Source organism: Empidonax traillii, unplaced genomic scaffold (assembly GCF_003031625.1).
Source record: "Empidonax traillii isolate 1590-97213 ecotype Southwest subspecies unplaced genomic scaffold, ASM303162v1 scaffold159:size1039807, whole genome shotgun sequence".
NCBI classification, from domain to species: domain Eukaryota; kingdom Metazoa; phylum Chordata; class Aves; order Passeriformes; family Tyrannidae; genus Empidonax; species Empidonax traillii.
The window spans coordinates 700,233-712,659 of NW_020955352.1; the positions used below are offsets into that span (position 1 = coordinate 700,233).

Below are 12,427 nucleotides of genomic sequence, written 5' to 3' on the forward strand. Positions count from 1 at the left end.
AGTCTGGTTCTGGTGCCACAGACAGGGGAGAGAGGGAGGGTCACCCTTCAACAGCAGCATCTGTCCTGCAACCCCAGAAGAGAACTCAGGTTTGGACAGGGAGTCACCTTCCCATCACGAGATGGACATCCCCTCCACGCAGTGCCACCAGGTGACCCCACTGGGAACTGTGGCACTCGGTGACCCATTGGTGCTTGGTGGCAGAGCCCTCACACCTTGCTTGGCTGCCTCTGCCTCAGTGTCCAAACTTCCTGGATGAGGAAGCCACCTCGCCTAAGGAACAGCAGGCCCAGGCTGTTGCTGAGATGGTGCTTCATGCAAATAACCCTGCCAAGGCACTTTTAATTGCCTAATCACCTCCTCAGGGCCATCAGGACTTTTCACCCAACCCATTGGCCTGTCCCTGTTCAGCAAAGGGGATCAGCTGTTGTAATTACTCAGAAACAGCAACCCCGCACTGTTTCGTTTCTGAAACAGAGCCCTTCCTGCGCAGTAAAGCCACTTGCAGGCGGGTGAAGAAAACCATTTGTAGAGAAACGCCTGGGACCAGCAACGCTGGCCAGCTCTGGCACACAGGCAAAGCCTTGAGGACACTCACATAAATTAAGTCATCCTGCCTACGCTCACATCACTCCCTGACTGGTTTTGTGCAGCGCAGAAACATCCATCCCAAGTGACACACAGTATTTCTGCAGCAACAGTGAGCTGAAGTGACGGTTGTCTGGAGCTGTAATGACAAGTTCATGGAGCTCCTCTAGACTAGCTGTCTCTGTTGCCTGCCCCTGGTCCTCCTTAACTTCAGGGATTGTAGGTCAGAGCAAGGACAGAATGTTTTTCCCCTTTTCACTGCTTTGGAAGATGGAGCTTTTTTCCTATCTGTGGGGTACCCAGCTGTGGGGGGAGGGTTCCTATGAGTGCCAGTAGATGCCTGTGCCTGTGTGAGAGTGGCTAGAGGGAAAAGAGACCTGGGTATCACAGAGTGCTGAAGACAGGGTGGTAGGACTGTGAATGGAGTAGATGCTGGATGTGCCTTGCTCCATATGGCCCCAAGTTTACTTTTATCAAGGTCAGCAACAAAAATGGAGCTACTGTGCTGTGGCATTTGGTCCTAATGTAACTCCCTGCTTCTGCCTCCATCTTCCTTTTCTCCTGATGTTTCTGCTTTTCCAGTCCCATGTTCTCATAAGTTGCCCATCCAGCAGCAGACCTATCCCGGCACAATGGCAGCCTTGTAAATGGCACAGAATCCCTACCATGCTCCATCTTCACTGGTTGTGTCTCCTCTGCCTTCTCCTAACAGTTCAGCCACGGCAGCTGTCAGCAGTCCACTGCAATTCGGCGTGATCCACATTGTCTGCTTCCAGCACTTACAGGTGTAACTTGGGACTCAGCACAAACGGGAAAGTGAAAAAGGACAGTCATCTTACAGGGCTGATCTTGCTCAGGGCAAAACCTGGACCTCAGAAAGTTCATGCCCACAGAAGGCTTTGTTCATCCCAGGAACAGGCTGTGGGTGTCCACAGGGAGCAGCCGGAACGCTCCAGCCCCATTTCCCCTCCCTCAGATTCGCTCCTCTCTGGCACAGTTCTGAGTGGTTTTGGTGGTGACCAGGGCTGTGGCCCCCAGCTCAGTGGCAGGCAGTGGGAAGCTGTGGTTGCATTCCTCATGCCGGGGGTACACAGTGGAGAGCAGAATGATGTCACCATCAGCATTGTCCTGGCAGCATGGCCTCTGTTTTGCCCTAGCTTTCCTGGGTGGCCCCAGCATCTTCAGGCCCCCATCAAGATGCGGGCATGGGTCTGGGTCCAGGGCACCATCTCCCTCTGGCATGGCAGGGTCTTGGCTGGGCAGGGGGCTGGCAGTTTCCATGTTTGCTGGGAGGGAACAAGAAAAGGGGGTTACTGGGCTCACAAAGTGGGGTCAGGCAGGTCGGGTAGGGAGAGGGTCCTGTCCCTGGGGGGGAAGATGGGGCTGGAACAGGAGGAGCCTGCAAGGTCCCCACCCCACCTGTCCTGTTGCAGGGTTGATATTGCTTACAACTGATGGGCTTTCCCCCCCAAAAAGACAGTAGGGAAGGGCACAAGCTTGCAGTTCCACTTCAAGCCCTCTCATTAAAGCCTGCCGGCAGCAGAGCAGCCCAGCCCATGGTGGCTTGCCCTCCCTGACTGCCTCCCGCTTAAAAATAGACTTGTTTACACACTTCGAAGGCAGGCGTGTGCCTCCAGCCCCAAACCTCCTGACACCTTCCACACATCCAGTGCTGCTGCAGTGCAGCCTTGGGAGGCAATGGGGGCGAGGACCAGGGCATGCAGCAAGGGACTATCCAAGCAGCGCCTCCAACGCTCTCCATCATGGCTAGATCTCTCTTGCCACTGGATTTCTCCCTCCTCTTATGTTCTTGGTATTTTTCCTAGGCGTGTGCGTCACGGGCTGTCGCATAGCAGAAAAGCCCCGGGTAATGTCCCCCCGGTCTGAGTCACTGGTCAGCACTGCCAGAAGTGTGCAGGCAAGCCAGGGTACAAAGCTGCTGCTGGCCCTGCTGCCCCCCCACGGACACCAATCCAGATGTTGGGGCAGTGGTGGGTGTCAGCATCTCCTGGAGACAGCCTGGAGATGGGGGGTCCTGGGGAGCCATACTGCATGAGGGTCCCAGGAAGCGCTGCCCGGGAATGGGGAGGAGTGAATCCAGGAAAGATCATTTCTGAGAAGAGTGTTAAGGGTTGAGTCAGAGCCAGTGGAGAGGCCCTCAAGAGAAGAAACAGCCACCCCAACAAAGTGGGCCATTGTGGGGCACTGGGGATTTACTCTTCTGGGAGTACCTATGCCAGGAAAGGCTCAGCCTCATCCCTGACCCCCAATCACTATTTTTAATGCACTGGACGACCCTGTGCAGTGCTGCAGTGACCTCTCAATGGAGCTGGCTCCGACACCCCATCAGTGTCTTTGAGGTGCATGTTGGAGGACACTGGGCATCCCAAGCAGGAAAAGCAAGCTGGGCAGTCAACAGAGGACACCCATTGCAGCACCACAGGGAGAGGCAGCTTCTGGAGCTGTCACCAGATGTCCCCCACTGCCTCCACAACCCCACTCCATCCATGGCCCTCTGGCCACTGGGGCAGAGGGCTCTCATCAGTGAGCTCACAGAGCTCTGTACATATCTCCACAGGAGATATGTACATCCTGAGGAGATGGTGCCAGCAGGTGCTCTAAGCAAGGGAAGGCACCAGGGAGACCTGGCAAAGGGAGGGATGGTGCAGCAGTGTTGCCCTGGCAGTCAGGTCCCAGGGAACAGAACACCATGCCTCAGGTGGTGACTCAGCTGCCCCAAAACGTCCTGGGATGCCTGTGAAGCTGATGTCAAGGTGGAAGAGCTAGCCTCGACAGGGATGTGCCTCAGGGAAGCTCACAGCGAGTGATCCCATCTGCTCCAGGGTCCCCAGGGTACTGTGAGAGGGAGAAGAAGAGGTTCCCTACCTTTGTCCTCTTCATCTGCTGCCTTACTCTTCCTCCTCCACTTTCCCACCTTGCAGGCCAGGAAGCCACAGAGGGCAGCCAGAATCAGGATGAACCCCACTGCCAACGGGACCCCGAAGATCAGGAAAGTGCTGGTCAGGGTGGGTGCCAGGGTGGGCTCTGCTGTGGGGTGAGACACCAGCAGTGTCAGGAGTGGGAGAGCTGGGGGTGGGAAGGAGGGCAGCAGTGTTTTCCACCTGGCCTGTCAACCCTGGGGCTGTGGTGGCGGGGAAGGACAGCGGCACTTCACTGCCACCCACCTGCAACGAAATGTGTCCCTGCTTGATGGGACCCTTATACCACGCCCTGCCATTCCTGGGGGGTAGGAGATGAGGGCATCTTGTCTTCCTGCCTGCGACCAGGAAGGCTGTGACCCCCACACCAAGCTGGATCATCCAGCTTTTCCCTTCACCATGTTCCTTTCCATGGAACTGGTTCCCTTCTTCCTCTCTCCCCCTCCTCCTCCTCCAGGTGAAGGCAGCACTCCATCCTCTGTTGCCACTTCCATAGCCATTCTCAGGAGAAAGTGCCCTCCAGCTGCCCACCCCTGGGGTGTCCCCAGCCTCCTTGGCCCTCCACCGCCCATCCCTGTGAAGATAGGACCCCAGCTGCCCTTGTCCCCTTACTTGTGTTGTCCTTGTACAACTCGGAGCACTTGATGCATGCCTTGGTCAGGGAATCGAAGCACTCGAAGGAGAGGCAGGAGGAGGCAATGGCAGCTTTTCCTGATGAGGACATGGCCGAATGTAAGCGAGAGCCCAGCTCCTGCATGGCGCTGCGGTGACAGGGCCGCCCGAGTGTGAAATCGCAGCGCCCCGGGCCCCGTGGCAGAGGGAGATACAGTCTGTCAAGATGCGTCGTCTCCCTTGGGGCTCACAATCGCTGCGCTTCGCCTGGGGCGGATCTTCGCGGGGAGGAGGAGAGCAAGCGCTCAAGCCCTACCCCTGCCTGCCTGCCTGTGCAACGTGCCCTCAAACTACCCCTCTCCTCCAAAATATGCTTCCAAAATCCTCACAGCCCCTCATGTGCCTCAGCCATGCAGCACCGTGTACCTGGGCATAAGGTGCCCCTGCCTGACCTCCTTGATTCTCACTTTTCCCCTGCACACCTATGTATGTCACCCCCAGGCACATCTCCCAGCCTGCACCCTACCCTGATGTCAGTGAAAAGCACCCACAGACTCCTCCAGTGTTTACAGGAGGCTTTCCTGCACCTGGATCTTTACAGGACACCATCCCAGGGCCACAGACTGGCTTGAACGGAAAATGCCTAAAAGGACCAGAGGAGAAAAGAGTGCAGGGGCACTAACATTTCCCCTTTTAAAAGCTCCCACTGCCTCCAGGACATGGACTGTCAGGGACTGCTGCGTGGACAGGCCAACTGTTGTGTGTTCTCCATCCCCACTGATGATGGTACAAGCATGGGAGGCGGAGGGATATATGCCCAGCAACAGAAGTGTAGGAGTAGGGACTAGATCCCAGAAAACACCTTTGTGGGTTGGTGGGGCTGGAGCCATACATGGAGACAGAAGATCCCCAAAAAACCTCTGATGCTGCTCTGTCAGGATACCTGCGCCAAAACCACCTCCCTTCTCCAAAGGCTTTGCTGTTCCTCTTGGCCTAGGGTGTTTCCACCTGCTAGTTGCCTTTTCCCAAAGAGGTATCCTCCTCCATCATTCCCCTCTTGCCCTCCCCCATCAAATACCCCCACTGTTCTTCCCCCATGTCAATCATCTCTCAGTGATCCCCAGCCCCTTTTCCCATTGTCGGACTGTCACCCTGCCTCTCTTCCTCCCCTCTCTTCTCCCTGCTTGGCTTAAATTGCAAGGTGGGAAACAGTTCCCAGCATCTGCTGTACCACACTTACAGATTAACTCTGTGACCCCTCCAGTCAAATACACTTACCAGGGAAAGCCCAAACCAAGCAACCTACACGTTGCTTTTGATGTAGAGGCTGAAGTTTACAACAGAGTTCATTTGGCTCCCATTTCAGTACGTGGAATGAAAACTTGAAGCTGCAAAAGCATGGTGGGGAACCCACAGTTGGCAGCTGTCATGTCCTCCTGTGAATAAAGTGCTCCCAGGTCCTGTTATGTGAAAGGATGTTGCATCCTCATTGCTGCTATTGACCTTTCTCTATTCCCCCCATTTTCTCAACCCTCGTTATCATACTCTACAAGTCTTCTGTGTCCTTTTGCCAGCCTGTCCACCTCCTCCTGGGCCACATGATAACACTTACTTATGGAGAAAATCAGTGCTGACTATCCCAGCAGCAATCACACGTGTGCCTGCTCACAAGCACAGCCCAGGCTCTGGGCATCGGCTGTCCCACTCTTTGCCTCCCCCATCTTTGCCTCCCCTGCTCTTTGTAACTGTGGTTGATCATCTCTGGAATAGCAAAAGTTAAAGCTTGGTGAGTAGTTTGAACTGTTTGCATCTCAGAGCTGAATATGCTTGATAATCGCACAAATGCATAATTAAAGAGCAGAAAAAGTGACTCACTGGATAAGGAAATGTGCTTTTCTTATCTTCTCTGCAGAGAAATGAAAGCCCCAGGAGCCTGGGTCTCCAGCTAACTAAGTGCTTTTATTAAACAAATAAACCAGAAAAGATATCAAACGAGCGATTTAAGAATTATGTCTTAATCGCAGACTTGGAGAGCTCGATTTCCAGTGCTGTTTGCTCCCATCCCACACAGGGAGGGCTGGCTTTGGCTGCTGGGGTCCCTACAGAAGGTATGGTAGCACTGGTGATCCAGGAGCGTGGAAGGATGGCAGTGTCCTGCGAGTGCTCGTGCACACATGATTGACTGGACTCGTGTGAGCGGTTCCTCTGGTGTCAGGGGTGGGTGAAGTGACTCACGCACGCACTTGCAAAACCGTTCATTTCATTTTCAACCGAAAATATCCACCGAAAGTTCACCTTGTGCTCGTGCACACCGGAAACCCAAGGGCTTGTCTATCAGAGAAGCTGTGAGGTGTTTACTGAGCAGACCCACTTACCTCAGGACAAAACTCTGACAGGATGCACCCAACTCCTCGGGAACATCACAGCACAGCCTGACACCTGCCCCACATCCAGATGATGCCACAAGAACGCTTTGGCTGGAGCCAAACTCCGAAGTCCATTTGGCATCTCATCCCTGCGCCCCTTCCCAATACCCCTGTGCTGGCTGGTGGGAAACATCCCTTTCTAAAAAGTTCCACCATGGCTCTTAGGAGCAGGTTTCTCAGAGCTCCAGCATAAATCTCCTCCTTGGGATCCACTGGGATGCCCCAGCATAGCCCAGCCCCACTTTGCTCTGCCTTCTCAAAGCTAGATGGGAAAGTGGCTGAAAAATCTGAGAAGATTTTAGGAATAATGGGGGAAAGTAAAGATTTCAAGACATTTATAGTCACCCTAACTGTAGACCCTTCTGTAGGTGCTCCGCTTCTTATCAAGGGATTTTGTGACACTGTTCACCCTCCTGCATGGGGAGTTTGGTGTGGGGAAGTGACACGCTCTGTTGAATGTCATTTGTCTCCCTCCTCCTTGTTTACATGTCCCTGGAACTCTGCCTGTCCATGAGGCTAAGGAAAAATAGCCAGGTGTTCCTGGACCTTGTCCTTGAGCACTCAAATTAGGCTTCTCAGTGAGCTGCCTGTTGAAGAACCTTCCGGGCTTACAGAGCAGTGGGTCAACATTGCCTGGGCTCAAACTTCCTCTGCCTGTTCTCCCTTCCTACTCCACAGAGCCCAAGGGGGACACAGCAACGCAGAGGACAACGTGGGGAGGAGTGAGGGGTGTTTCCAGCCAGTATGTTGGCTGCTCTTGCTGTTCTGCAGAGTGTGGTGGGACTCTTAGCAAGGCTTGTGTCCCTGACAGCACCCCAGCTCTTGCAAGCCCAGCCATGTCATGAGCAACACACTGTTAGCTGAGCCTGGCTTTTCTGCCTGGATATCCCTGTGAGCAAACAGTACACAAACCCCTTTCTGCTCTGCCTGCAGCAGGGATGCTGCTTCCATCCTCATCCCGAGAAGAGGTGGGATCTTGCCCTGCCCCCCTTGGGTGACTGGGAGGAGGCCAAGTGCCCCCCTAGTTTTGCCTATGGCTGGTCATAGGGAGTGTTCACGTGCTGTGGCAGGGCCAGGGAGCACCTCCAGCACTGAAACAGAAACCAGTGGCTGAGGGTGATGTGCTGCCACAGCTCAAACCTCTGAACAGGTGGGTTCAGCCAGATCAGGCATCCCTACACTGGGGCAGAAATCTCCCCAGCACTGACAGTGGGGAGCCCCACCACTGCACTCTAAAGGTGTCAATCTCCAGCAGATGACTTCGGAGCCAAAAATTAATGCCTGCTGAAGGTAAGGAGCCCTCACACTTTGCAGCTTGCTCCAGCAGCGAGGGACAGGAAATTGTTTCAGTCAGCCTGGAGGTCAAAACTAAACTAACCAGCCCGGATTACACTTTGCACAGTGCTTTGTTGTAATGAATTGCTTGCAGGAGAGCTGTGGCTCCAGCTCACACATGGGAATAGTTTGGTGAATACATTTGAACAAGAAGACAACTTGAGAAAATACAAAAGGTCTTACATGCAATTCCAACAGAAAATAAATGACAGTTTTCCTGATTGTAATGATCCGTTGCAATGTAATCTACTGCCTGTTGTACAGCTTCTCCATATAGAAATAACACCCCACAGATGGCACCCCAGCCCCAGCACTGCTCTCCACAGCCATGTTCCTCAGCACGGGAGCCTTCCTAACGGAGATGCTCAAAACCAGCAGCACGCCTGGATAACTAAAAGCATGGCTCAAATGGGGAAGAGAGCACACCCTGCCGCCCCCACTCCAGTGGCACCTGTAGATTGCAACAACTTAAGCAGGAGTAAGGGTACAAGAGACTGTGTGGTTTCCAGTACCAACAGCTGCTCTAGAAACAGGTCCCTGTGAGTCCCTGGGGCTGCTCTGCAGCCTCCCACCACCCTGGGCACAGGCAGGGGCAGTAGGTTCAAGACCAGCCTCCCTCACCTCCACCACTGAGAAGCTCCAACTACTCCATTTGTGACCACCAGACAATTCCCCATGAGCAGTTGACCTTAGGGAGCAGTGGGATTTTGACTGTAGTCTGCTTAGTCCCTCAGATGCCAAACTCCAGCTAGTTTCAGTCCCACGGCATTGAGAGGGACTGCAGTGCTGCAGGAGGAAGGAGCAGCACATGTTTACACATGAGTGGAGCCTCAATCCAGGATGAGAAGCAAGGAAGCACATTTCCTTTGAGCCAAGGCAGGCCCCACAGCCGGTCAGGTGCCTGCAGCAGCAACCTCTTCAGTGCCGAGTGGGGCTCTGGCTGACAGCCGATCCTCTCCTCCCTTGACAGCCAAAGCACTCAGATGTGTTTGGTTAGTCTGCAGTAGCATCACCATGCTTGTCCCAGTACCTCCACAACATTCTCAAGCTTCCCCCGGACCTTTAGGCACCAGCCTGGTGTAAAAAGGTCAGAGTGATTTTATTCGCACAGGCTTGAGTGGAGAATAATGAATTTCCATGAGCACATTAAGAGTGCGATGTTAGGAGAGAGCTGACAGGTGGATTTGGCCCCTGCCTCTCCTCTCCTGGCTGGCATCTGGGTGCGATGTCTTGGCCATCCTGCCAAAGCCCAGAGAAGCAACAGGGGTGTAACACATGGGGTTGGGAGGGAGATAAAGGGAAGGATGAGGAGCTGCTGCTGCTGCAGGACTGAGGAGGTGCAGAGTGACTGCCAGCAGCAGTCACTGCTGCATCTCTGCAGATGAACTCCGGGAGACCTGTGGGCAAAGTCCATCAATTCCCTTTCAAAGGGACAGCCCTCCTCACAGCTTCCAGGCGCAACTTCTGTAACAGCCACACTGACTTCTGAGCCTTTGGGGCCTCAAAGGCTCTGACTAGAAGGATGTATTGCATTGTCACAGGCTGTCATGGAAAGGGAGACACTGTGGGAAGCAAACAGTTCTGGTAAGGCAGATGGACATAATCTCCCTTCCCCATTTCCTATCTCAGTGTAAGCACCTTGAGGGGAGGTCTTGCCCTCTGCCACAGTCCACAGGGAAGCTGCCTGTCCATCCCCATGGAACATCTGGCCAGCACAGGTCCCTGGCTCATACTTTCCTTCCCCTTCCACAGTGCACCCACAGCACTGCAGAGGGCTGGACCACCAGGGAATGCCAACAGGCTTCTGAGGGACCATACAGCAACATAGCGTCTCCCATCACCCAGCCTAAAAATGCACATTAGAGGCTGAGGGCAGGAACAGCTTTATACCCCCTAATAATCTTGTCTCTAAGCTAGATAACTAGGACTGTAAATCCCTAGCGATAATCACAGCCACCATGCCTGCAAGCTCTCCCCCAGACCATTCATCTGGTTTGATGATGCTTTAAAGAGACATCTAATGAGGATAATCTGATTCAAATCCCCTCCTGCTTTTGGGCAGCAGAGCAATTCAGGCCCCCTCAAACTCCTTCTTCCTCCATGACTGTCTTTATTTTCCCTTCTTATATGAATCACTGTGGGGTTTCCTTTGCTTTTTGCATTACTATTTTAAATCTTTGATATGACCACTGCAATCAAGATGCAGTCCCTTAAGAACCTAATTAACATGAAATCAGACTCACTTTTACTCATCGCCTCATAATAGAATGCTGGCTTCTGCTTCAGCTCTCAGTTTGGGTGCAGGGAACATCGCAGCCTGCTTAAAAAATTCTCTCTTTACCTGATTCAATCAGAACCACTTACAGGAGATCCACATACACACTTCAAGCCTGGCAAGAGAGCCAAGCTTTGGGAAGTGGGGAAGGTCTCAATCACACTCAGCTTTCAGCGCAGAGCAGATGGTGAACGTTCCAACTATATAATTTATAAGACACCATCACTATGTATTAGTCCCATTCAGTGGCTGAGCTCAGCCAAACCACCGCTCATGCACACTCAGAGGGGATTCACACAGGTGATGCTCCACCTGCTACCTCGGTAAGAGGGAAGACCCAGGTTTTGAAGAAAGCACATGCTTCATGTTTCATCTCCTTCCTAACAGAAAGCAGAGGATGCAGCGCAGCAACCCTCGTCCCAGAAGGTTTTTGTCTTCCCCTTGGGCCAGGCAAACACTTCCCAGCCTGCAAACTTGTGTTTGAACTACATCTGTATTATGCAACATCTGCGTGCAAGCAACTCCGCTTCCCTTCCCAGGGAGCAACTTATGCAGCAGTACTATGGGTGCCAGGGCCAGGCAGTGGGTTTGTTTGTACTTCTTCAGGGCCGCTGTGCCATGCTGGAACAGCCTGGCATACAGCTTGCTGAGGGTCACCAAGCCCAAGAGGGACCACCGCAGCTCTATTGTGAGAGTGCCTAAGCCTCCTTGCCCTGCCTTTCATCCACACACATAGACAGGGGATGCCACGAAGGCATAAAGGACCTATAGGTCAGGAGGAAGAATGACTCAGGATGGCCAAGCTGGGTTGTAATGAAGAAATAGGTATAGAGGGAACATCAAGTAGTAAAAACATTCCCTGAAGAATGAAGCAAAGGCAGCTCCAAACCTGTCTCTAAGACTGTAGAGCTTTCAGTCCCCTGCATGGCTAAAAAGGAGCCCTGGAGATAAGTGCACAAGACTGAGCCTTTACAGATACCCGGTGTGCAGGCACAGAGTGACATTGTGCTATCCCAGGGCTTCCCCAGCTCCAATGCCTTTGATCTTCTGCTGCTCAGGATAACAGCATGAGGCACTGAGTCACTCCTCAGTCCCATGGAGGAATGAGGATTACTTAGTTGATGCTGGCACGTTGCTTTGAAGAGGGATGCTCCATTGCTGCACGAGCCACTGGTTGCTACATATTGAGCTGAGTCAAATGCAGCCCTGGCTTCACATCTGTGATCTGTGGAAGAGCAAGAAAAGAAACAGTAGTGGAGGCCAAAAACTGAATGATCACTCTGGGGTGATCCCGGAGCCTTGCTGTGAAACCTAGGAGAATGGCCAGCACAGAGGTTCCAGAGAGTTTTGAGCTGAGCAGACACCAATAGTGCCTCAAGGACTGCCAACCCTCAACAAACACACAAGGTGTTTCAACAACCCCAGCACAGGGCAGGAGCAAGGCAGGCCCAGTCGCAGCGCGGCACCATCACCCTGCCACTGCAGTGTGAGCACAGAGCTGGGCCAGAGAGCTTCAGCAGGAAGATAGAAAAAGAAAATACTCCCCAGAAAACAGGGAAAATCTCCTTAGCATGTTTAATGCTAGCTGGGATTTATAGGTTTTTCCAGTGTGCCTGAGCACAGGTGCTTCAGCTGGCCCTGGCACAGCTTGTTGTAGCGTCAAGAGGGTGGTGGGATCCAGAGGACAGAGCAACCCCTGTACACCAGGACCGAGTTTCCCAAGGGGAGGTGTTCTCTCTCGTTGTTTTCGTCCTTGCCCCACCTCGGTGCTCCTTCCCGTGACGCACAGAGCCCACGGGCCTCTTGCACCCCGCCCGCAGCTGCACCTGGGCCGGCGGCGAGGAGGCAGCCTGCACATATGTAAAACACGGGCTCTCTTTCACACACCGCTGACTTCCTTCGGCAAAGGAGGCGGCGGGGATGGGGGATGGGCACGGCACCTTTCCTGGCTCCTCTAAAATGCCCCATCACATGGTAAGCTCGAGGGGATGAGGGATGTCAACATCGTGGCACGTGTCAGCTCTCACACAAGGAGCCCGTGGCAAAGGAAACGTGGCCCAGCACGGGCCAGGAGCCCACACTACTCAGCTGCCAAGGAGTCTGAGCAAGTCACATCACTCCGGAGTCCCCTGTGCCTGACCTCTCTCGCTCACCGGTTCTTCACAGCCAAGGCAGCCCCTCCTGCACAGGGCTGACCCGAGGGGATGCCATCCTGCCTGGCATCGCCACGCTGTATTAATATTTAACAATGA

At 53.6% G+C, this 12,427-nt stretch overlaps 1 protein-coding gene across 1 annotated transcript; it reads right to left on the reverse strand.

The window, feature by feature from the left end:
* Nucleotides 1-1,560: 1,560 nt before the first annotated feature.
* LOC114058057 (tumor necrosis factor receptor superfamily member 13C-like) lies at nucleotides 1,561-4,284 on the reverse strand. The gene is made up of 3 exons (XM_027885027.1): nucleotides 4,140-4,284; nucleotides 3,475-3,636; nucleotides 1,561-1,874 (listed from the first exon to the last, which is right to left on the reverse strand). The coding sequence occupies exons 1-3, from the start codon at nucleotides 4,282-4,284 to the stop codon at nucleotides 1,561-1,563; spliced, it is 621 nt and encodes a 206-aa protein (XP_027740828.1).
* Between the last annotated feature and the right edge of the window lie 8,143 nt (nucleotides 4,285-12,427).